The sequence below is a fragment of the Kwoniella dendrophila genome, chromosome 3, assembly GCF_036810415.1.
Source record: "Kwoniella dendrophila CBS 6074 chromosome 3, complete sequence".
NCBI lineage: Eukaryota > Fungi > Basidiomycota > Tremellomycetes > Tremellales > Cryptococcaceae > Kwoniella > Kwoniella dendrophila.
This window is the reverse complement of record NC_089478.1, coordinates 715,800-741,669: the sequence shown is the minus strand read 5'-3', so window position 1 is coordinate 741,669 and position 25,870 is coordinate 715,800. Positions and strand designations below refer to the sequence as shown.

Here is a 25,870-nt window from a genome sequence, read left to right as displayed (position 1 = left end):
ATAACTCGGAAATATTGTTGCTAGTACGCTTGGTGTTTTCTTTCCCTCTCTTACACTTCAGTAATTTGCATGTCAGTGACCAATCACTCCAACAGTTTGTTACAGTATTCATGTCGTTCAGATACATGACATGTCAACGTAGGTATCGACAATTGAAAAGGATAGCGTAGAAAACGAACCAAACCGATTCATCTCATGTCTGTATCAATCTAGTCGAAACGATAACAAAAAGAGATGGAAGCTATTCGACCTAGTCCACCTAAAGTTGTCAGTCAACAACACTTCCAAGATGATATTGATGTATTACCTCCACCCCCTGAACCTTTTCCATCAGAACAAGCTGTAGGAACATCAACATCATCATCGGCAAGTATATCTAGAACGAAAAATGAGAGTAGTAATAGTAAAGTAAGTGATATCCGCTTGGGCGGCATGTGTGACTATTTTTGACATTATAGTATATTCTACGAATTAGCAAAAAACATACGTTCGAGCTCATCTATCATCAGTCCAACAATCATGTATAAATGCTTTATCTTCCCTTTTACCATCGTCTGAATCCAAAGTTGATAACGTATCTAGAGTAGGAAATCAACCATCGAGCGAGAATAAACAATTAGTCACTGCGTTGACGGACCTATTAGAGGTTACTTATGAATTAGATGATCTGTTACCACCTTCAACAAATATAACACCTTCTACTGTACATACCGACTCTTTCCCAAATCTCGAAGAAAATCATGATAATCAAACACAAACTTCATTTAATGCTTTAACATATTTACTAGAGGAATTACAACAGGCTAGATTGCAAGATGATGCTGAATATCTCGACGGCAATGAATCTCAGAAAGACCTCGAGAATAGTAGCCCCATTGGCAACGCCAGCTCTTCAGGATTACACCCTGCTATAAATGCTGTAAGAGAAGAATTAGCCTGGCAAAGATTAGACAGCCTGAGTACTGCTATTATCAGTTTATCCAAAACCAAGAATGACAGTACATTCTTGCAACGATCAAGAGAAAGTATTAAGAGTTCAATTACGGATAATGGATTACCACCAAGTTACGAACAACATGTCACTGCCCACTCAACTTCATTCGAGGACCACAACAAACTGAAAGAAAAAGGTGAACTTCAAAACGAAGATGATAATGCATCTATACTTCCATCGTACGATGATTCACATTCCCTTGCACCTGAATCTCAAGGTCCAACAAAACAAACGCAAGAAAACGATGAATTATCATTCGCAGCTGAGCCTACAGGAAATCGTGAAAAGATGTTAATGGAATTAGACTCATTGACTTCAGCTATAGAAAGATTATCTTCTGTTTCACCTAGATTACATCATGATCAAAGAGTTGCATTACGAAATAATAAAACTTCTTTATCGAAAACAGACCAGACGTTAGGTGAAAATAGTAGTCGGATTGGGAATAAACTATTAAGCAAAGAAGACAAGATAAGGTTAGAAAGACAAAAAATGAAGGAATTAGAAGAAATTTGGGATAAAATTGAAAGAGCTCATGGAAAAAGAAGGATAAAAGTTGAAGATGGTCAAAGAGCTGAAGGTGGTGAGGGTTGGGAAAATAGAAGTGTGAGTTGTAACTTTGATGCTTTGATCTCTGATGATAGAAATAACTCTGAGTTATAGAATGACATGCTGTTATAGAATATCATGCTAATCTCAATCTCTTTAGCGAGAACGGTTCATCAATAGAATCGTTGATCAAGCTGAAGCTAGCCGTTTAGAAAGCCAGGACTCTGTTATGGGCGATGTCGACGCAGAATTAGCTAGAGCCAGAGAACTAAGGAATGTGAGTAACGATTGTTCCTCCCTCATGCTTTAAGTTACAATCATGCTAATGGTTGAGCTACTATAGCGGGATCACTTTCTTCGGGATTTGATAGATCAATCTGAAGAGAGAAGATTAGATGATCAAGATGCTTCAGAACCAACTACTAGTCGGAAAGCCTCGCTTATTGAAGATATCATGGACTACTCTACATCGGGCAGACTAAAGAATCAAGATTTTATACTTCCAACGCCTCGAAATGGTCCGAACGGTGAGAAAATAGAAGACCCCCTCGAATTAGTTACAGTACAAGATTTCTTGTCTAGTCAAAATCCGAGTCGAAGAGAATCGGTTATTGGTGATGCTCTCCATGGAGAATCAAGTGAAGGTATGGCCAGATCAAGGAGTAATTCCGTTGGTGGTTCAGGTAAAAAGAGTACGTCCGGAAGAAATACTCCTACTGCTTTTAAGAAGGTCGCTGGGATGTTGAGACGAGGTAGTGGTCCACAAGGGCTAAAGTCTAGTAATGGTCTTGGTAAGCTGACGGGTACTTAAAGTCGTTTCGTATAGCTAACTACAACCCATTTTACCAGATATCAATAATATCGCTTTCGTTGCTGAACACCAAGAAAATCTTCGATCAGTTCAAATTACTTTACATGGTATTGGCGTGTCATCGAACCTAGAATTACAAGTTGAGACCACCAATACTGATTCTGAAGAAGCTATCATTACTTCGAAGAAAGATCCAACTATCTCCACTCGTATTGCTTTGCCTGTTCCTGTACAACCTGGACAATCTGTTTTCTTTACTCCTCAATCACTTCACTTAGAAGCTAAACTTAATGCTCAACCTATCCCGCCCGCAGCGGTATCGCTTTTACCTGCATATCCACTCTCAGCACCTGATTTGAGAAATACCAAAGCTAAATCACTTTGCTGTACATCTTGTGAAAGGGAATTATCAACTTTACCCTTCAATGATAACATAGATAGCTTGTATAAAGATTTACCAAGTGAACATTGGTCAGAAATGATGGAGATTTGGATGTGTCACAATGATCCTTCGTTTACTGCTCAATTAGCGGAACAGACTAAAATTGGGTTTTGGCCCAAGGATGGTAGTGTACTTGTAGGTGCAAGTTATCTCTTAATCGGCAAGGAAAGAGTAAATTGGAATAATATCAATGTTGACATTACATCAGGTGAACAAGTGAGTTTTTTCTTGTCTTGTCCTTTCATCCCAATATCACTTCCTTCCCTTCACATAATACATATCTCAGTTCCCTATACTCTATTTACGGGCTATAAGAAGGTCTTCATCCTTTCTTCAATGGATGATCTCATTTGTTCTCCTCTTCATATCTCTCATCAAAGACCTGGAGGACATTCGGAACTCTTAGTTAGTTTCGTATCTATTCGAGGTATCTTTGATGTGAGGAAGGGCTGCAGATATTTGAGATAAGAGATTGATTTATGAACATAAATCTTCTCTTTTGGCTGATACAAAGGTCCTATATCAATTTAATCCCAAGTCTGGGATTGATCAAACTTTGATTCATAAAGTGTTATTGAATAAAAGCTACTCCCGAGACTACATCCTTTAAATCATACACCTTCTTCTCCGAATATTATGATTTCATTGTATATGAAAAAGATAATCCGCTAATGTGAAATTAATCAAAACAGGACGATGCATGGAATGTCATTACATGTATATGCGGCGAAGTATTAGGTAAACAGCGCTCTCAAGATGCTAAAGCTGGTGCTGGTACAGTAAGATTCTCGAAATGGGCTATTGCTTTGTCAAAAGAAGCCGATATGGGAGATCATCTTGAGTAGGTCATAATGCCTAATATATTCACGTATAAAACTGATTTACCCAATCAACTTAGACTCGTTCGTTTCCCTCTTTCAGTATTCGTGGTATCGGATATGCTCGAGCTATCACAAGCTCATGCAAGTCACCGGTTTATCGTTTCTGATGAAGAATCAGGAAACAAAAGGATCTACGTAAGTTGATCCTACTAAATTTTTAAATATTTCCTTATGAATGCTGCAACTGACCAATCTCATTCCTTTTCCCTCGACAGATCTGGCTGTTTAACCAATCTGTCAAGATGTCATATACTCGTCCAACAGAATCTTCACCTTTACATTCACCATTACGAATATCAGTAAATCCTCGTGAACCTGATGATACGAATACGCGGAGATCATCTGTGGCTTCTACTATAGGCGATAAACGCAACACGATATCAAGCAATCAAAATTATAATCAGAGAAATTTAAGAGCAGCTAAAGTGATGTATAAAGTAGTTGAAAACAATAATGAGAATGAGTAAGTATAAATAATATATCTCTCTTACCTCTTGATCCACGAATTTTTTTTTCTTTTCCAACTGAAAGAGGAGAGATTAGCTGATCCCTATAAAATAGTCTTGACAAATTACCTGGATTTGGTATTGGAAATCAAATTGAAACTCTGTCTTATCCTACAAACATTTGCGATAGATTAGTCACAACATTAAAAGAAAGTTCAACTATCTGGCCTATAAATAAAAGATCAATGGGCTTATTCGATATTGGATTTTTGGAAAGATTGTAACATAGTATATAATAAAATGAGATTTATCATATGTGAACTTATATTTCACAATTTTTTTTACTGTGAGATAATACGGATTCCGGATAATTTCACCTTTCCAATCTGAAGACAGCTTTCTCTCAATTGTCTAGTCCTTGTATATAGATGTATATCTGATCACATAATATGGGGCCTTGATGCCAGGAAAGACGGACAGAAAACCTGAATCCAAGTTAGATCCAATTTACTTGCATCCCGTAGCGAACGAGATCTCAACACCTCTGCGCGCTTCATCGTTACGAAGAATCGATAATATGCAACAGTTAACATATGCCTAAAGGATGCTAAAGGATAAGCGCATAAGACATAGATAATCAAGTATATCGGCAACGATCACAAACCATCGTAGGAAAGAGATTGTCAAGAAACCAATGATTCAATCAAAGTAACAGGACCATCTTGTTTCATTTATACGTCACTGTATTGTGGATACTGCACCAGTCAAGGAAAAAGTCTGTCTTATCAAGATCGTACGAATGTATTTATTCACATGCCAGCTGCTATCCTTTCCCAACCATTTACCCACTCAGGTTCTCTAAGAAGTACTTCAAGGTTTAAACCACTGTTACTGATATCAGTTAACCATAATACGATATGGGTGATATAAGGATCTAATTGTGGTGGTTGACGTTGTTGAAGTGGTGGAGTACCTGATAACACTGAAGGTAATTGTTGTTGGTTGTTCGGGGCTGGATTATTGGACGAAGAAGAAGATTTTTGTGGTGACATGGTAGTGGAAATTGGAATGGAAGTGTGTTTCTCATGTGATTTAGGTGATTTCATCCTCGATTGTTCCGTATCGGTTGGTGTAGAGTGTCTTTTAGTACGACGACCATGTCCAGGAGGAGGATGAGGATCATGGCTTTGTGAACGAGATTCATGATGGTCAAGTGGTATATTAGTTTGTAGAGGTGATATTTCAGGTTTTACAGTAGTTGTATGTTGCGGTTGCGGTTGCGGTTCTGCTTGTGCTTGTGCTTGTGTTGGTGATTGTGGTTGGGTTCGAAGTAATCTGATAGGGTATAACTTGATTTAGCATTTGCCTTAAAATCGAATAGCATAAACAGCTACAATGGTTCCCACAATCCAACTCACGGTTTTAATGGGATATCAACTCTACTCATGAATTCTCTTATCACAGCAACAGATCTCCTAGCATAAGTTTGACCTTCACCTTGAATAGCATTTTCTAACAATTCAATTGATTCTGATAAACCATTTTTCATTGATAACCATTCTTGACTGTACATATAATTTATATTGTTTGTGGAAGACATGTTACAATATTTTTCAATATACATGATTAACGATAATGTCATTGAATTTTCGAATATGATAGTTGGATTAAATAATCTAAAACTTATTTTCGGATCCAAGAATAATTTGATTGATCTTTGTACTCTTATACTTGTTAAACAAATTCCAACTAAAATCTTTCTAATGCCTTCTGTATTTAATCCACTTGAATTTGCTGAAGAAGGTAATAAATAATTCAATAAATGTGTTCTATGTGCACCAATCCTATATTCCAATAATGTAGAATGTAATCTTAACCTATGTGCTATAAGATAAGGATTTGTAGAATCGAACTGTGTTTCAGTTAATGGATACAATTTGAAATATGGTGGTAAAGCATCTTGAAACGCATCTAATGATGCGTCAAACCTCAATACTAAGTCGTGTGGTGTATTAGCTGCTGATATAGTTGCGAAAGAATCTAGAATCGGCGTTATGCGTCTTGCTAAATGCGTATGAATGAATAATGCTGTACATGCTGTGGGAGCAATCTCTGTGGCGTGCGCAGGTAATTCACGTACATCAGGTCGAAGTTGATATAAATCCGTTTCTGCCATGGGAGAAGGAAGATGTATACCTTGATGAGCATCCATCATGGTATAAGGGAATGAGGTCTCGCTAGGGTGGATAACAAACATGAGCAAAGACAGCTTAACGCGTAATGGCAGACACGCTGACTCACAATGAATGATGTCTATCAGCGACATATAAAGACCACATTACTCTTCTCCTCAATTCCCTATCGGCTTGAGTCAGACCTTCCCATTCTTTGCCCATACCTAAAGCTTGGGCGACTTTGACAGCTTGAGCTAACCACATTCCAGCTAAAACAACTTTGTCTTTCCTATTACCTAGCATACAAGATCTATACAAGATGAGCTTGAACGCTACCAACATTATACTAGGTGGATCTGCTTGTTCGGCGATTTGAGCAGAAATCAAAGCCAAATCTAAATATCTCTGATCTAACGGTGTGGGATCATTCAAAGCTGCAGGTTGGCAAGCTACTAATTTAGCTAAAGATCTGGGGAAATGTATATTTGCTGGAACATTGGTGAGCCCCTTTGTGATGTGTACTTGACTGGCTAAAATCAATTTACCGGTTTCCTCAGGTAATATCCTCAAAGCGGTCGCCAAGATAGCATATGCGTTAGCCAACGTTGTGGCATCACCAGGTAGATATCGAGCATGTCTTCTTTCCAGGAAACCTTTGAAGCCCTCCATATATTGTGATTGAAGTAAAGAGATCCCCTCCGTCAAGAATGGATCAGTGAAAAACGTGTTGAATAGTATTTGCTGCATCTCGGGTGTTGGTAACGAATTTGCCAAGTATTGTAAAGGACTTGTGTATGGATCAAATCGGTGAACATCATTGCGACTTGCAAACGGTGTGCTGGTTATGGGAGTTGGTGGAAACACGCCTACCGGAATGGAAGGTTTGCCATGTGAATGTTTGTGCGTGACAGGCTTTGTAGCTGGCTTTGATAGAATGTGTTGCGGGTGCGTGTACAATGAGGAGGTCGACGATGATGGCTTCTTCTTTTTGGGAGGCGCAGAAGCAAGCTCAAGAAGCTGAATCGATAATATCAGTTCAGATATCTCGATCAGGTTAGGGGAATTAGTGATCTCACCTCTCCCGATATATCATCGTCTACCTCTGCGCTTCTTTTCTTGTTCCGGGCTTCAATCTCCAAACCGCTCTCATTATCAGCATCTTGATCCTCCTCTTCCAATTCGTCAATGTCATCTCGCTTATTTTCTTGATCTCCCTCTTCTACTAAAGCAACTAATTCACCGTCTAAATCTTTCACGGCATTATTTTCATCTTTTCCTTTACCTTTTACACTGCCTTCTCTTTCATCTCTTTTCGAATCATTTTCCTCTTCCGAGTCACTGTCAAATCCAGAGACAATTCTTTCTCTTCTTTCAGCTTTTTTCTTCTTTTCTTCACTATAACCACTACCGTTCAAACCGCCACTGGTACCGCTATGATGGGTGTTGGTACCGTCTGTGACTTTCCATCCAGGATGAGGACTTGCATTTTGTCCTTGTCCATAACCAACTTTTAACGATGGTGTAGGAGTATTCGTATTATTTGATGATACCAAAACTTTTGTTGATCCAGGGACTGGCATCGTATACTTGATTGAGGGATCTGAAGCATTTACCACAGTCACACTCATTGCTCTTTGATTGAAATTTGGTCTAGGTGTTATAGCCGGCAAAGAAGGATAGATAATACCTGCTTCGTCGGCATATTTACATTTATGCCCTTTACGTGTACATGACGAACATGATGGTCTTTGCTGGTCACACTATTCATATAAGTGGCAAATGGAGTACGTCAGTTTCTTGCTTATTCAATCGATAGTAAGTCCATGCAAAATCACCAAGGACTAACTTTGATTTTCCTAAAATGACAGATTTCACAACTACTTTTCCTACTTTTCCCATTCCCACTTCCACTTCCTCTTCCTCCACCAGCTCCGGCATGTTGTATCCCACCATTTCTCGGACTTGGCGTATTTATTGGTGCTTTTACAGTTGTAGTTTTGGAGGTGAATGACGAGGTTGGTGGTGGTATAGCTGATATAGGGGGAGCTTTCATAACAGCTGTAGTCATCAACGGAGGATGTCTGGAAGGCATTTCTTTAGGTTTCGTCGGTAATGGAGGTAAACGTAACTCATCATCATCTTCTTCTGCTTCGTCTTCTTGAAGTTCATCTTCTTCTAACTCTCCTTTTCTTCCTAGTTCATCAGAGTTTGGTCCAGATAACATTGGTGCTGGTGTAGGCGTAGTGGATGTTGAAGGTATACGTGGAGTATTGTCAGCGGATGGGGTCAAGGATGATGGTTGGACTTTGAGTTTGGAATCAGCGATGCTCGATGGCGTCGGTAAAGGCGAGACTGTCGTTGATGTTGTCATGGTACTTTCGTTAAATTGGGGTAGAGAAATACGATAAATGGTGATGACTTGAGAAAGCCAAAATTGACGAAATGGTTACGCTAATACTAGATAAAATGTTGATTGAGAAAGAAGGTTGGATATCGACTTAGTTACAGACTAGATATGTACGACTATCTTCTTGAGTATGAGAGGATTTAGTCGGATATCCGAGGACCGAGAAATGTAGTCGTAACACTGTCAAAATAAACTATAAAGGTTTGGATAAAGAAGGTTTTACCACGTATGTCAAGCGAACTCTGAGTCTCGCTCCAAAAGTACTCTTCTTATATCTTTCGTGATTGTTGTCGTTATTCGTTATGTGTACGGTTGGAGGTCTGTGATCAAGTTGAATGATGTATAATTTATCTAGCTGAATCTAAATGATCCCCCTTCTGTACCCACCAAAAGTCAACACCGGTACCAACCTTCCTAAATAAAGCAATCAATCCTAAATGGGTCAATCAACAGGATGAGATATTGTAGCTCGGAGAGGCTGGTAGAATGCGGCGTTGGTAGCCAGAACGATACATTCAATGTCTTCGCAGTGACAGACGGATGGATGGTTGAGCTAGCCGTTATTGAAATTTCTTATCGTTTATCTTCGCGAGTGGACAACCTCCACTTTTTTCCCTTCTTAACCCTTTGCCCTTTCTGAACCTCAAAGTTCTCAATTGGTAGATCTAAACAGCTATAGCTATAATTCTAGTCAATGGAAATTTGTAGATAATCGAAGGAAGATGGCAAGATTATGAGCGACGAAATGGCTAATTAATTTCGGATTCTCGGTCCTAGGCCTACTGTACTTATTCTGTTGGTACACACACTGACGATAAGTCTGGTTGCTCGGTTCCTCGTTATCGCCGTCCCTTCCCGCAAATCGCAACTCGCAACTAAAACAAAGCTCAGTCACACAGTATTGCGCAGTCCCACTGATCATTCGTCGTCCTAACTTTAATCCCCATCACCATGTCATGCATGTGATAACCGGACAAGTGAGACCATACTTTTTCCGATCGGACGCCGAATTGCTTGGCTTGCGCAACGAGTTTAACCATTTGACTTACTGATTCACACTACTCAGTCACCCCGAGGATTATTTTGATATTCATGATCAGCAGGACATGGAGCCATCTCTCACCGCCTACATACTGTATCTGTATTCGAGAGCTATGAGTGCCAGATGCATATATCATGAGTCCAACAAATGTCGCCGCCAAGATCTGCAGAATCAGGGCTTCAGACAGATGGCTTAGAGCCGAGCAGCATTCAGATCAAAAGGGACCCAGCCGTTCTGAGAGTTCCCCTTGAATACGTTTTGATGTTGTAACAACCTATTTGTAATGAATTGCGCCATCTGACTACGCCGCATCAGCATTTTCTCGGACGTAATCCATAATCCAGATGCGTGTCTGATTGGGTGGCATGACTCGCACGAGCTGCTCTAACCGAGCGCACGTCCGCCGTTCCATATTAGGGTTCGTAGTTCCCGCGTAAACAGTACCCTGGGGGCCTGCGACAAAGTGACGGATCAGAGCAGACGATACATGCAGTCATATTCGAAACAGTACTTCTCAAACGATGCTACCACAAAATCTTGATAGATATATATGGGGGGTATTTGATATTGAAAACGATGAAACCTTCCTCCAAATGACCCCGTTTATAAGTCTTCTATCTCTGTCTAGACTAGATTTTTATTATACTTCTTTCCTTCTTTCGCTCTTCAAGTACACTTGTTTATTTAGCTGATGCGAAACCGACAGCGTTTCGACCGAGGTCATAGACGGTGTAGTATTTTCGGAGGAATACCTGTGAACGACACATTAGCTCCTATCGTCGTTGATATACAGTGAATGCACTTACATCACCAACAATCCAGAGAGGACCCATTGGAGCTGGGATATCCATACCAGTGAAAGATGAAATACATGTTCCACCAGCGTTAAGGACGTAATCAGAACCATCAAGGGTATACGATTTACCAGCGAAGACGAAAGAGAGTTGAGGAAGTTTATCAATGGTGTTACAGTCGACAGTGTATTGACCGTTCCATGATTTTTGTGCACCAATTCTAACGTGAAACGATTGTTAGCTAGAGATTCCATCTGTATCAGTATTCTGGCTTACTCTTTGTTAAGTAATTCAGCAACATCGGAAGGCATGACGATTAATGAAGTTCCAGTATCGATAGCGGCACCGGTGTTCTCAAGATCAAGTTGTTCTTTACCGAATTTGATAGCTTCAAGTTCAGTTTCCCAGTAACCCTTTCTTCTGACTGGTACGTAGTTGAGTTTACCTGTGAAGGCTGATTCATCAATACCACCGAATATGGCTTCACCTCCATCTTCATCTGAAGAACCTAATCTGAATGAGAAGATAGGTTCATCGAGTAAACCTTGGTTGAGCATGTTGTAGAATGGTGGTACAATGTGATTGACTGAGATGGTATCGTAACCTAAACCTAAGATACCATCGAATTTACCAAAGGCGAAAGCAAGTCCAGGTTCTTTGGTAGCTTCAGCGAAATCTTGGTGTTTGATAACAAGATCACCGATAGTGACAGTATCTTGAGATACAAATCCTTCTAATGAACCAGATCCATATCTGATAGCAAAGTCGGTACCGTTCTTCTTGTATGTAGAAGAAGCTGAACTATCGTATTTAGAGTGGAGCTATAAAGAGGTCAGTCTCGGTTGATTCAGAATTAAGACATGGGTAAGGATACTCAGCGAGACTTACGAAACATGCGATACTTGAGCAGCTGACTCCTGGTACCCAAAGATTGGAAGAACCTGTATCAAGTACTACTTTAAAGCTTTGTGGAGGTGTACCAATAGTAATAGGAGCAAAATATTGGGCATTCATGTAGTCTACACGCATCGTATCATTCGTTAGTACAGCTCTTAGTACAGCTCAAAGATTCACTTCATTGAGTAATCATCTACTAGTACTCACCGGATAAAGGAACTCCATGACCACCTTTAAGAGCTCTTTTCTCATTGCCATCACGTTTGATCATTTGAGCCCAGAATTTATCTTTGTCCTCATCATTCATATCATGGTAATGACAATCACCTTTAACTTTTCTACCTGATCCACCTGATCCCATTAATGGTTTTTGACCATTACCGTTGAGTAATTCCTCATGGGATAAACCTAAATGCTTGTGTCTAAGCCATTCAGCTTCTTGTTCAGGTGATGGCCTAATGTTTGATGCTGAGTCAGAGAGTAATGATGTTGGTGTTACTTTCTCTAATTTCATTCTACAACAACAATACAATAAAACCGATTCGGTAAGTCAATGCGGGGTGGCAACGATGACGCGGCCGAAGAAAGAGCAAACTTACCGATGAACACCAGCTTCAACTGATGAAGCGGCTGCCAAAGCGGCGCATAAGATAGCTGCGGTCTTCATTGTAAAAGCAGCGATGGGTAAGTGATAAAGATGAAGAAAGAAGGATGAATGATAAAAAGGATCGATAAAGTATAAAGGATAATGAAGTCAAGATATAGATAATAATGAGTCTGATAGAACGATACTAAGGCTGGTTGTGTTGCAGAGTGAGATAGAGTAGAGTGATACTGCAATGAGTAATTGTCTTACCTGTATAGTGTAACACAGTGACTGATATGATAACTCAACCGGGTAATAATACACGACCCCGCATGGGGAAATACCCTGAAAGTTCGGTTTATACCGCAAATGGATTTCAGCACAAGTGTGGCATGACGTCAACGTGGCAAATGAGGGTACCGGCAACGGCCGGATCATATGTGTAGTGATTTGACCATGTTCTACCAGGTTGTTCCTAACGTATCCTGATTGCTCGGGATTGAAACTGTTGCTGTTGTAGCATACTTTGGACATCCGAATTGAGTTAGTATAGACTATCTCATTACCTATCAGGTTGCTCGAGACTTATGACTTCCTTCCAAAAATGTCAAATCTTCTTGTCCTTCCTTCCAGATTGTTCCCCTATGCGATCCTTTCACATCAAGCTGTCTTGTATGTTCGCTCTTCATTGGCTAGAAGTCAAGATAACGTCCCACCTGCCAATGAATGCGTGAGACCATTTTCGGTATATATCCCTACTCATCTTAACAGTATCAATTTACTCGATAAATATGCTAAATCCACTTCAGCAGCAGAAATTCGACGATATCAAGCTGAGAAAAATTGCAGGGATTCATCAATTCCTTATCATGATTTGCCATTTGATCATAGGGAGCTACCAAAGTCCTTCGCGCAGAAATAGTTCTAGATACTGATATACTGGAACCCGTACACTTAATACCTGTTAGTATAGTTGCCAATACCTTACAAGCAGCATGCGCTGAAAGCAATGTCAACAAGAAAATCTGATCACTGAGTATTGTGAGATCATCCGCTCTTCATATCACTCGCTTTATGTACGTTTCATGACCAAACACGAAGTGCAGCATGAACTGTATCAATTCTGTATAGTCATGAGTGAAGAATAAGGCCTCTTACACTGAATTACAAACTTAGGACTGCACCTCTATCCGACGTTATCCCACACACATGCATACACAAATAACCGTATATATGCAGAGACTAGAATTCATCGGACCGAAGACCTTTTCTCATTCTGTGAAGGCAAATTATTTGGTTACATTAGCGGTTGAAAATCACATCGACTTCGATGAACAAACTGGACTTACTTATATTCTGAAAATCAAAGAAAATGGTCGAAATATTATCAGCTTAGTGCCACCACCTCAATCTGAGGTAACAGAAATACAAGGTTAACTGACCGGTAAACTTACTATAAGGTACACCGGATTTCAATCTGTCTTCAGCGTTTCTTGGTCTACCATGACCTGAATCGTACTTTGAACCTTTCGCAGATTGTTTTGATAACGATTCTAACTCTTCTTTTGTCAAATGCTTATTGTTATCGTCATTACCTTTTAATATACGTTGAGGTGAAGCCAAAGGATCAACTCTATGTATTGCTAATGGTTTTTGTTCCTGTGTAGGTGGTGGATCAACTTCATCACCAGGTTTCAAGGTTGATTCAGGTCTAGGTGGTACATCAGTTGGACCATCTCCAGGTAAATGTGAATGTATATCTAATGGGTCTTCAGCGAAATGATCTTTTGATAAATCTGCATCTTCATTTAATCCTTCGAATTTACGTTCTCTTGCATCTTCTTCATCTTCTATCTCGCCGTGATCTGCCGTAAATAGACACTATTGTCAGTAACCACACATGATATGTCCGCAAGTAGCAAAGATCTTGATAATTACGTCTGAAGTGAGCGATATCTGCAGGAGAAGATGGATCAGCTGATTTGGTCATGGCAGAGACAGGAATCCTCCAGCTGAGCTCACCTTCGGGGTGATTGTATGCTTCATCGGTCTGCGTCTCTGGGGTTGAATGATAAAGCTATATAAATAGTCATTATCAGCTACAAGTATTAGTGAATTTGTACCTTCACTTACTTCTTCGTGATGCAAGAAGCTGAAGTCGATGACAACATCCGATTAGCTGTGTTCTTTCCAGATCACTAACTTGATCATACGTACTATTCCGATTCTTCATCGTAATGATCTAAATCAGGTAATCAAGGGTAAGCGAGATTACGCTCGAGAAGCGATCCGTGGAGTATGAAGTAGAATACTTACGACCAAGATCCTTATATCCCTCAAAGGACGGTAAGCCGTCTGTTCCTCCTGCTATAAATTCAGATAGTGATATTTTGCCTTCAATCGAATATGAATTAGCATAATATCGTCATCGCGGCAGTGATATCGTATGACCGATAGAAGTATACTCACCATCCTTGTTAGTATCCAACTTATCCAAGACTTTATCTACTACTACCTTGGTTCGAGCATCCACTAATTCCGGTTGTTTTATCTTGTCTTTCACGGAATGATGATGTAAACCATATACAGCTTCTATTTCGGGTACCTCCCAAAACCCGTTCATATCCAAATCATGTAACTTGAAGAAAGCCTCTAAATCAAATGAATCGATATGGTGTTCTGTATGCATCTATGAAAAGTCATTTTTGACTCAAGTCAGCTACGAAGATCGTAAATATATAGAAGTCATGGGAAGAGGTGAGAATGGTTTGATGATGGGATGTGAGTGAGATGAATACGCACATGCCTCTCAGCATAAGATAATCCAGCATCGTTCAGATCATTTAGGTCGAATGAGTGATCTCCATGAGCAGCTACCAGTAGCGAACTCATCAATATTGATAATATCTGTATCATTGCGCGTGTTTGTTCGTTGATCTTGTGCGATGATGTATAGCTTGATATCGTGATGGGGTAGAGAAGACAATGAGAATGAGTGATGTTTAAAGTAATGGACGACCACCCTTCTCTTGTTCCAGGATTTTAAGCATAAGCTTTGACCTGCAGGCGCGTCATGAGGGTGGCTACGTACGGTGAGTACTGGCTGAGTCACGTGAATTAGCGGATATGCCCACGTGGAATGATGATGAGATGTAAACTATAAAGTCGGACGAGAAGTTGTAGATGTTACCGAATGTAGAGCAAAGGTTGAATAACAAACATAGTTGACATTCCAATATCGCTCAGAAATTATTCTAAATACCTTCTCTACAAACAGTAATCAGAGACCAATCACCAGACACCTTGAAGCTTTTTCAATCACGCATGCCTGACTATCGCGCGAAAACTTATACCATCTACTTTAGATACGAAGCTTGGCAGTTCTCTTACAATCATCCCTTCATGACATCCAACCGTAGGTCATGCGGTTGGAGAATCTAGATGACGGCAGCAAGTGAGCTCGGATGATTCAACAATCGTCGTCATATACAATCACTGATTTATCTTCTGAATATAGGCTCGAAGCAGCATGGCATGAATCCCTTTCCACCTCGTTAACCTACTTTAGAGCTCTACTTTCCTCATCCGCCTCATCAGCATGGAAGCCAGTTTCAGTTCTCCCTCTTACTGCATCAACTACTGCGCGAGATTCAGGCAAAAGTACAGCTAGAGGTTCAAACTTAGGTAAAATAGATGCCAGTCAGGTGATAGTACATAGACGGAATGGTAAAGCAGGAGAAGTTTATAGAGCGGTAGTTGAAGTTGATTGCGGAAGCGATGTCAGTATAGACACTTTTAGAGGATGTTTGGTGACGCCGGAAACAAGACCTATGTGTAAGCTACTCTGATTATTTTGATCGCGCAAAATAGCTCAGTGTAATGTTTGTAGGGGATCGCATGGTCGAAGAAGCTGTTACTCTTGATCTACTAGATGCCCATACGAGAGTTACCAAGACAAACTATAGACTTGGTTGGCCATCCAGGTAAGTGCAATTTATTGGGAGTTTAGAGCGACAATTAATGGCTGTCCGCGCTTGAAAGTCCCCGAGACGCTGTGACTATCTCCAAAACCCTTGTGGACCAGCATACCTTGATCGATATCACCACTTCTCTTCCTCGTTCAAAGCATGAACCAGCCTATCTCCGCCCAGCACCACCGCACGTCCGGGCTCACGTCGCCCTACTAGCTTGGTGTATACAGCTACCATCGAATTCACCTTTATCTAACGATAACCTCCCGAATGGTAAAGCTCGCATAACTTGCTTTTGGTCATGGAACCCCAAAGGAGCTTGGGCAGTTGGTGGAGGTGTTCCTCAACATCTTCCTTCTCTTGTGGTAGGATTAGTGGATTATATCAGAGATGGAAGTGAAAAAGTACCTGTATTACTGGGATATGGTCCTGATGTAGCTATAGGCTCAGTGGGCTACGATACCGCTAGAGTCACTTTGTCCGTGGGCTATGCTATCGTTAATGGGGGAGAAAACAAGGAAACGGAAGATTTACGTCGACAGGTGGAATTTGGTATTTCTTCAACGCAAAGTTGGGATGTACAGATCACTGTAAGGACTCAGCACGGCAAAGAATCTTCTTCAGGATCGTGGACATCTTTCGTCGGTCAAGCTCCCAACATCGATACTGGAATAGCAGCACCGAAACGACTTATCCTTAGATTTGCTCACGCTAAATTGCAACCAGGAGAGGAGCTTGTCCGGGTGAATGTCTCTATTGAAAGAACAACATCTTCCACAGCAGGTGTTAGAATTAACGGTATACCAGTGGGCATAGAACCAATGCAAACGCCTATACCGCGCAGACCGCTTCTAGAAGATACAGCAAGTATGACCGGTATATCACTACGAACCATCGCTACAGCGGAGAGTTATAAATCGCAAGCAGACTCGATTGAGATCAGCAGGACAAAATCCGAAGGAAGTGAAGCTGCTCAAAAGAGTATCGCTAGTTTGATACGGCGAAACTACATTTGTGAGTCATGTTTATTTGGTCGTCAACTGATAATCAGATTTTACTTCGCTTCTTCAGGAGCCAGAACAGAAATGGCGTCCGGTTTTAGATTCTCGTGGAGTAGCGATACATCAACTCAATTCTATTGATAAAACGCTAGTCGTGTTCCGTGCCGAAGCAGTATTTGTTGGAGTCGGTATATGGGATCTTTTCGCTGTTATTGCAAGTCCTGGTGCACGATTGGTCTGGGATAAATCTCATGAGGATGCCGCTCTTCTGGAAGATATCAATGAATTAACGGATCTATGGCATATCAGATCTAAGGCAGCTTGGCCTGTCAGTGCCAGAGACTCAGTTATGCTTCGAACAACCTATAAATCGCCTTCTTCGGTTCATCTTTTCGGTTTCTCAACGGACGATAACGACCTGTTCCCTCGAATACCAGCTGTTACCGACCCAAACATCATACGTACTCAGATAGATCTTCAAGGTTGGTCCGTTGAAGCGCTCTCACCAAATACTACTCAAGTCACACTCCTTGAGCAAAGTGATCCTAGGGGTTGGTCAAACAAGTCTTCGATACCACAAGTAATGATGTCAACTTTAGCTGGCATTGGTGAATTTGCTATCAAACATGGTGCTCCACCTGTAGCTACACGGCTAGGAGGAGCAAGAGTATTATCATCAAGATATGATGTAGAACAAGAAACTTCTAAATTTGAGTATGAAGCAGCCGAAGCCAGACGATCAAATTCTTCTAGTACACACACATCTTTTCCTCTCCCAGTCGCTGTCAAAAACCCCGATCCTGAAAATGGCGGAAGCGAAGCAAGTAGTCTGAAATCCATGCACGCTTCAAGACCACTGTCTAACATCGAATGCGAAATACGTTGTGATGCAGATCAATGGTCGAACAGTTTTGCGATCCTCATTGATCCTCCTCAACAAGCCATTTCGGCTTTGCGTAGACATCGACTGTCGCCCAGTGGAGGAGGTTTGTGGTTGACGATCGAGCATGATCCAACCATCCTGAAGAACGACAAAGTCGCCATAACCGTTAGGAGAGGTACTGCGCCACCTGGAAAAACGTCAGTTACAGTTAATGGCAGTAAAGTCAAGATTGATCTCGAAGATCTGCCTGATGGTGAAGTACAGCTGCTGAAGAAACAGAAAAGAGGAAGACCGTCAAGAGCTCCACTTGATCAACCACCAGCCTTAGGGACACTTCGTAAAAAGCGAAGTAACCTCGATCTGAACGTCACATCTCCCTCCAATTCGCCTGACCTGAATAAATCGCCGATATCCAGTTCAGCTTTCACCAGATACGCTATGCCTCTCACAAAGTGGTATAATGTTGCAGCAGAAACTACACGTGCAGCCATAATACCAATGGCCACAGCTACTCCAATCCCGGATACCGGGAGTACGCCGGTAGATGCAGCAGTGAGAGCTTTAGGTCAACTCGCTAAAATTCATGCCGATCGAGATGGAGAATCAACAGATCCTAACAGCTGGCAACCTGTGTCTGATCGAGATGGTCTTAAGATAGAAAGAAGGATCGTTAATCATGTATCAGAGATGTTTCCTGTCTTTAGAGCTGGCAGAATAATAGAAGGATTTACTGCTGAAGACGTTTCCAGTGCAGTTTCGTCTATAAGAAAAGATGAGCGTTTCGATAAACCAACAACACTTCAATCATTTGGTCATGGAATTACCACTTCCCATATGGTAGCCCATACGACATTCCCATTCAGAGGAAGAAGCATGCTAGTGGCAACCATCGTAGCTCGTATGCCTGATCCACCTCCACCTTCACCTTCCATCCATGGATCTCAGACACCCCTTTCCACGATATTTCACGCTTCGTCATCCAATTTCGATACTGCATCCATCGGTATGAATTGGACAAAATACAATCCAACGGCATTGCCTCAAGGTAATGTCGTATTAGAAGGATGGATTTTGGAAACAATCGATCCGTACTCACATGAACAATACGCTATACCTTCCACCAGGTGCATGTACGTCGCGTCTGTCGACTATAGTGGTAGCATGCCATTATCAGTAAACAACATGTTGAATGGTTCTTTACCACGAGCTCTGTTGGCCATAGAAAGTATACTGAAGGCCTCAGGTCCACCTTCAAGGGCAAGAGTACCATCTATGGTAGTTTTAGCTCCGGAGGAACGGTCATCAGCGCCCTGGGCATTAGAAGGTATCGAAGATGATCGATCGGGAGTACATCAAATCAATGATGATGATGAATACTCTTTGACAGTGACTATACAACCCCCGACACCATCTACAAGTAGAGAAAGGGAAGGGACGCTTTCACCTCTGTTGAAACACAATGATTCTCGCTCATCTGTGAATACCGGACGATCTACAGTAATTGATTTAGCTGAAGAAATTAGAAAAGGTAGAAAAGATCTTTTAGTCTTAGAAGTTGAAATAGGTAGCGCAGCTACTAAATTTGGATGTCAAGTTGATCTAAAAGCTGTTTCTTTACCTGTGGCATTACACAATCCTACAAATGAACAACAATCGGTATTACCATTTAAATTACCTCAACAAGAAAATCTTGATTTGCCTTTTAGATGTTCAATAATTTCATTGGCACCTTCAGTTTTACACTCAGCGTCTTTAGACCCAACAACACAATCAAGACATCTATTAAGAGTTACATTACCTACAACGGGATATGATGCACCTATATCAGATCCTTTAAGTGGCATTGCAGCTGCACCTACACCAAGGCCTAGATGGTTATTAGATTTAATTAATGATGGAGCTGTTATACAACTTACTCTCAAAACTCATCGATCACCACAAATTACCGAGCTCGATGGAGGGCAAACAATGAAGAAAGGTTATTTTTATGGTAGTAATGAGATTATAGTTGAAGATGAAAAGAGGTCAAAACATTTTGGTTTAAGAGACAATAACAATAAACAAAACTTACCTCAATTAGTTAATAGATCTACCCAGAATTCTACGTCATTAGATAAACCTTTAGCGGTAGCTAGAGAATATATGAAAGATGAACTTAAAAAAGGTGACGAGATAGGTGAAAACGTTGAAGGTGCTGGTACGATTGATGGAACTACTACTCCACTAGAAGAAGAATCTAATTCCACCTCAGAAATCAAGGTGAGTAAAGTAAACTTCTAAAGAATTTATAATCCAATCCAAACGTGAATTACCGCTGATCACATATGCTATTTTAGCCACCTCAACCTATTGAACCTTCTTCAGCGACAACCATACAGGAATCAACATCAAGATATTCATATAATTTTTGGAAATATTCACGATTACCTAGATTTACTTCAAATTCTGCTCCAGCTACAGCAGAACATTCACCAATTAAAAGTAATTTACCTAAATTACCTGATCCACCTAAACCACCAACGCCCTCATTGAGTACATCATCACTTATCAACAATAGCAACGATTCATCTTCCACTTCAGGTATAACACGACCTCATGAGGCTACGCAGAAAGGTTTAATATCGAAGAACGAAATACTCAGAAAACCTGTCGTGTCTTTACCTGGATTGATTATAGCTTGTATAGTTTGTTTATTGTTGGGTTCTTTACTTAGATCATTATTGAGTGAAGCAGATTTCGTGATTTATCAATCTTCTATCCCCTCATCCTCTACAATCGATTCTACAGCTAGCGGTCACGAACATTGGAGAGAATTGAAGAGATTAGCCGAATGGAAAATCGGTTGGAATAGAGATTTAATAGTTGCTATTGCTAGAAGGGGATAGTCGGCCAAGAATCGTGTTTTCTATTGAACCTTTTAATCAATTATGCTCCACCGCATAAACTTTCCATCGACATCTCAATGAAAGATCACAGACAGCTATGTAGATACTGTGCTATTGTACTTCAACTATATAAAATTTGGGTTTCTGGAAATATCATTTACGCTAATTGTTTATAGCCTTGTTCTCTATTGTTTGTATTGTAAAATGTTAATAAAATATATATATAATTTAGTATGCATAATGACGACATGAGGGAATGTACGTTTATCTCGGAAAAATACAACGAGCAGAAAAAATGAGAAGGGATGAAAGTGTACAAATTCAACGATGACTGTTTCGAGCTCGATTATCAAACATGGACGTTTCTTAAGCCATTATGTCTTCCTCTTTGCTATCATGCGTAACAACACCTACACCAACACCACTAGGAGTAGGATCTACATCTAATTCACTATTGTCTTCACTTTGAACAATAATTTCTTTTCTCAAATTACTTTTCCTTGGTACATTCTTCTTGGTTTTACCTCCTGTTGATGGTGAAGTGATTTTCATTTTAATTTTCGTTGTACTCGTTGTTGTAGCGGGAACAGGTGTTGTTGTACCGCTTTGTGGAATCAATGATTCATTATCATCCAAGTCCATCAATTCTGACATTGTTTCTTCATCATTATTATTATCCTTCGTTTTGTTCACATCAGAATTGGTGTCAACTACGGCAGCTGGTATGATGGTTGGCGCTAATTCTGGTGTAGGCAGGTTCGAATTTGAATTATCAAATGAATTTGCTGTTGTTAAACTCGGTCTATTCTCGTTAGGATCTAAGTTGGATGTACCTCCTCCAGTGGGTGTAGCAGTACCTCCACTTTGAGCATTTTCTTTATTCGTATTGTTAGATTTGATCTTAGCTAATCTTGCTAATTCTTTCGCTTCTTTATCTGCTTGAACCAATCGACCTAATTCTGAAGGTGGACCTGTTATCATCGGAGAAACAATCAAGTAGTTAAGTCAGTGTTATTTCAATCAATGATTGAATAGAAGGCCCATTGAAATGCTACTCAATATACGGGTTGTAAAGGGTCAAAGGAAAAAGCAAGGGAAAAAAAAAGTACATACCCATAAACCATGATTTTATCTTCAATTGACCTCCTCCAACTCCGATCATAACCTTTTCGGAATGAGTCCAGTTTCTTACAGGCTCTTTTCTTGGGAAAGGTCCAACATCGCCACCATTGAGTGGAGCGAAATATTGGGTTACCTGGTGTGGATGAAACAAAAAATCAGTATTACTTTGCGCTTGCCTATCATGTTCGAAGAAACGAAGGAGGAAAAGCGACACAGTTTGCCAGAAGGATGACTTAGGTAACGTGGATGAGGAGGTAGATAGGAAAGTATAGAAATAATCCCCGCAGAACTACGACCTATTTCTAAGGGAAAATTCCACTCACCTTTGGGAAGTTGCCTAATGGTACTTTGGGAGCATGAATAGGATTTGGATAAACCGGGAATCCAAGTTCTTGTGTATCTGCAAGGATAAAGGGTGGAGAAGGTGCACGAGGAGGCGGAACAACGACAGGCGGGATGGGTTTTTCGCCTATCATCCGGGGAGGCATTTCTAGTAGACACAACCAGTCAATTAACGATCATTAGAAAGTGGTACGAGAGGGAAACATGAGGGAGAAAGCAGTTGAGCCTTAGTACTCACCCAGAGGAGCTGGAGATGCGTCTCTACTTATTGGTGTAGCAGCTTGAATCAGAGGTGATCCGCCTGGAGTTGATAGGCCGTCCTCAGCCTTAACGGCGGTGGTCATTCCTCTGAACACATCGGTGTAGCACAAGCAGAACGAAAGTAGTGAGGAAAGCGATGGGGTAAGGCAAAAGCAGAATATCGGTAATAATCGTAGTTAGCGGGAATTCTGCTATGCACGACCATAGATATCACTATTAAGCAAGCCTGCTCACTTTTTAATGCCTTTTCTCCAAGCTTTTCCTGGACCTGGCGGAGCATCTGCAGCTTTCTTCTTATATTGTTTTTTTGGTTTCTTTTCGATTGTTATATCAGGTGAATTCGTTTCTTTCGAAATATCGTTATCTTTGTCATCTAATAAACCACCTATAGCTTCATCTGCTGGTGACCACCCTGTAATCTTACTATTACTGTTACTATTTCCGTTACTAGTTGTACTACCAGTTAAAGAATTCTGTCTCTCTCTTTCGGGTGGCCTACGATGGCTTGCACCAGCGACTGACGGTGCTAACCAATCATAACTTTTTTTATGTGCTGCTGATGCTAAAGCTGTCGTAGATAGTTTTTGTTCCTTTTCCTGATTACTTTTTGATTTACCTTTACTATTACTGCTATTAGTTGTTGTTGATGATGATGGTTTTGATGTAGACAAGGAAAGTTTCTTCTTTTTGCTTGGTGGTTGTTTTGGAGGTGGAATTGAGATTGGATCATCATTATCATTATCATCTTCTTCTACTCTGTCTTCATTATCTTCTTGATCTTCCTCAGATGATGAATACGTAGCCTTTTCAGCCATTGTTGTACTTTTTAGTCCAAATTTAAGTGTAATTGGTGGTGGTGGTGATAATGATGAACGATCAGATGTTTTGTGACGTTTCGTCAAAGATTTAGCTTTTATTTTCGGTTGTTTCGTTTTACCTTTTGTTGATGATGAAGAAGGTGAATCGTTATTTACTAAGTTGGTTATACCTGGTCGTAACTATAAAAAGAAAAGAAAAAGGAGGAAAAAGGTAAATGTAATGTTCTATATGGGAAGATACATATGTTGATGGCACAAAGTACGCATCGACCGCATCATATAATGTGATAGGTGAGGGTCTTGATAGTGTGTATTTAATACTGATTGTAGAGAGAATATGCTATAGACTGAGCTTACCGTTATCTTTAATGGATTACTACCTTCTTTCCCTTTCTTACCCTTCTTTGACGAAGAAGAAGAAGAAGGTGGTTTTATAGTGATAGACTTTGGTTTGACTCTTTCAATCTCTTCTTCCCCTTCATTGTTATCGTCTTCATCTAGCAATTCATCAAAATCCTCACTATTTCCTCTACTATATGTAGCAGCTCCATTGGTTGAAGAAGCAGGATTACCGTCACTCAATTGTCGTTTACGTGGATTTGATGGTCCAGCTTCGACTTCTGCTTCTAATTCTTCCATACCTGAATCAATAGCCATCTCAGCCTCAGGTTCAGAATCGGTGAAGTCGTGTCTACCAGAGACCATTCGTGAATTACTGCTATTAGGCGTGTGTTATCGATATATCGGTAGCCGTGTCTGAAGTTATGCAAGATACAAGATCTCAATAAGCAATGCAGGATTACGTGTTTGCTGGTTTGTACGCGGAAACAAGTCAAGGCAAGCAATAATTAGAACAAACGTTGAAACAGCGGAAGGAAGATGAAAAGTGGATCAAGGAGAATAATTGGTGTTCAACGGTGATTACGCTTAACCTTCGCATCAAACCTCAAATCCAACCCCGTTGAATTCAACCTCAACTCAGGTAACATTACTAGTTCACTGCAACAGCACAAGTATGGCATGGTAAGATTTCTAAAAAGCATGCGATCACACAGATCGAGAAGCCACTTAACCGACCAATGCATGGTAGAAACATTGCATACAATTCATGCTTTCGAGCTCGAAAGGGAAAACTGCATTCCGAGCAAGCGAGATTATAATACATATAGCCTTCCAGCTTTATCGTCTGAGTTTGTCGATTACCAACGTCCCCCACCTGGTCCGCCAAAACCGCCACCACCCCCTCCAAACCCACCTCCTGGTCCACCGAAGCCACCACCTCCTCCAAAACCACCTGGTCCACCTGGACCTCCGTGATGTCCACCCCCATGATGACCTTCATGATGTCCGCCACCTCCTGGCCCACCAAACATACCACCCATTCCACCCATTCCCATACCTCCCATACCTCCTGAATTGCCAAACATACCTCCTCCTCCGCCACCACCCATGAACGGAGGTGGACCCATATTATGTCCAAACATTCCTGATCCACCTGAATGCGAGTTGTGATGCTGTGATATAAATGTCATCGAAAGATGTTAGCTAATAATCGGAAAAGAATCCGCAAGACAGCGGGAAAATGTAGTTTTAGGGTTTATAGCCAGAGCTTGTAGCGTCAAGGGATGGTAAAAGGCTCGTCAGGCGAAACATGTGACTCACCCCTCCACCCACAACATTACTTATAAGTTTACCAGCCAATAAAGCTGCACCTCCAGCAGCCATACCAGAACCGAAACCCAATTTGTTGCCGCTAGAGGATTGTTGTTGGGAATATCCAGTGTTATAACCTTGATATCCTTGTTGTTGCTAGAGGGTTATAATAGGGTATCGTAATCATCAGTAAAATTCAGCCCATCCTATATGAATATGCTTTACACACATTATATCCATACTGGTTATTAGGTTTACCACCCATCAAACTAGAAATGGTACTTCCTAAACCTCTTTCTCCAGTCTGACCATCTGTGATTTGATTTTGTTGTTGGCCTTGATAAGATGAATTATTATTATCATAATTAGGACCAGGTACGGGATCAGCTACACTACCAGAATTCAAGAATGCAGCAGCTTCTCCTTGACCTTGAGATTGTTGATGGTATGAATTCAAAGCATCGGCTTGTTCAGGATGAACTTCACCTTCTCTCAAAGCAGGATGTGTCCATGATGTAGTTGGTGGTTCAGTAGATGGATTTATATAAAAATATGTTTGATATTGAGTATCATATTGTCTGATCCTATTGTGATTGGGTATACTATATTTTAGCATGAATTCCGATCTGTATAGGACGTAGGAGAAGAAGACATACCATGGTGGAGGTAAATCCGAATTGTCTTGAGGAGCTGAGAACGCCATATTTGCAAAGAATGAGCACTCGTGTTACGAATTATATGTGATTCTTCACCAAACTTTCTTTAAATTAAACGTCACTAGACTATAAAATATGAAGAAAATCATCTGCATCTTTTTAGTGGACGCTGCTTTATAGGTTACTTCAACATAAACGATCATAGTCAGATCCAAAAACTCATTGAAATGGACTCTTTACGTCACAATGAGTACC

At 40.6% G+C, this 25,870-nt stretch overlaps 7 protein-coding genes across 7 annotated transcripts; 2 read left to right on the top strand and 5 right to left on the bottom strand.

The window, feature by feature from the left end:
* Positions 1-234: 234 nt before the first annotated feature.
* On the top strand, positions 235-4,407 carry L201_002585 (uncharacterized protein; the record flags this gene model as incomplete). Its single annotated transcript, XM_066218359.1, has 9 exons — positions 235-408; positions 476-1,600; positions 1,704-1,820; positions 1,887-2,334; positions 2,393-3,012; positions 3,489-3,637; positions 3,695-3,812; positions 3,893-4,140; positions 4,239-4,407. 9 exons carry the CDS (start codon positions 235-237, stop codon positions 4,405-4,407), a joined length of 3,168 nt encoding a protein of 1,055 aa, XP_066074456.1.
* A 525-nt stretch (positions 4,408-4,932) lies between these two features.
* Positions 4,933-8,668, bottom strand: L201_002584 (uncharacterized protein; the record flags this gene model as incomplete). Its single annotated transcript, XM_066218358.1, has 5 exons — positions 4,933-5,458; positions 5,542-6,360; positions 6,425-7,314; positions 7,374-8,057; positions 8,144-8,668. 5 exons carry the CDS (start codon positions 8,666-8,668, stop codon positions 4,933-4,935), a joined length of 3,444 nt encoding a protein of 1,147 aa, XP_066074455.1.
* A 1,758-nt stretch (positions 8,669-10,426) lies between these two features.
* Positions 10,427-12,104, bottom strand: L201_002583 (uncharacterized protein; the record flags this gene model as incomplete). The annotated part of the gene is made up of 6 exons (XM_066218357.1): positions 10,427-10,498; positions 10,553-10,760; positions 10,817-11,361; positions 11,429-11,559; positions 11,645-11,952; positions 12,037-12,104. 6 exons carry the CDS (start codon positions 12,102-12,104, stop codon positions 10,427-10,429), a joined length of 1,332 nt encoding a protein of 443 aa, XP_066074454.1.
* Positions 12,105-13,265: 1,161 nt separating this feature from the next.
* L201_002582 (uncharacterized protein) lies at positions 13,266-14,939 on the bottom strand (the record flags this gene model as incomplete). Its single annotated transcript, XM_066218356.1, has 10 exons — positions 13,266-13,299; positions 13,373-13,379; positions 13,478-13,888; positions 13,962-13,979; positions 14,046-14,100; positions 14,157-14,175; positions 14,241-14,265; positions 14,340-14,417; positions 14,493-14,712; positions 14,826-14,939. 10 exons carry the CDS (start codon positions 14,937-14,939, stop codon positions 13,266-13,268), a joined length of 981 nt encoding a protein of 326 aa, XP_066074453.1.
* Positions 14,940-15,445: 506 nt separating this feature from the next.
* Positions 15,446-20,763, top strand: L201_002581 (uncharacterized protein; the record flags this gene model as incomplete). The annotated part of the gene is made up of 6 exons (XM_066218355.1): positions 15,446-15,477; positions 15,541-15,857; positions 15,913-16,006; positions 16,065-17,008; positions 17,097-20,137; positions 20,215-20,763. The coding sequence occupies 6 exons, from the start codon at positions 15,446-15,448 to the stop codon at positions 20,761-20,763; spliced, it is 4,977 nt and encodes a 1,658-aa protein (XP_066074452.1).
* A 366-nt stretch (positions 20,764-21,129) lies between these two features.
* On the bottom strand, positions 21,130-24,011 carry L201_002580 (uncharacterized protein; the record flags this gene model as incomplete). Its single annotated transcript, XM_066218354.1, has 6 exons — positions 21,130-21,734; positions 21,877-22,018; positions 22,209-22,375; positions 22,466-22,575; positions 22,723-23,486; positions 23,664-24,011. 6 exons carry the CDS (start codon positions 24,009-24,011, stop codon positions 21,130-21,132), a joined length of 2,136 nt encoding a protein of 711 aa, XP_066074451.1.
* A 494-nt stretch (positions 24,012-24,505) lies between these two features.
* L201_002579 (uncharacterized protein) lies at positions 24,506-25,662 on the bottom strand (the record flags this gene model as incomplete). The annotated part of the gene is made up of 4 exons (XM_066218353.1): positions 24,506-24,820; positions 24,969-25,115; positions 25,189-25,543; positions 25,616-25,662. 4 exons carry the CDS (start codon positions 25,660-25,662, stop codon positions 24,506-24,508), a joined length of 864 nt encoding a protein of 287 aa, XP_066074450.1.
* Positions 25,663-25,870: the final 208 nt, after the last annotated feature.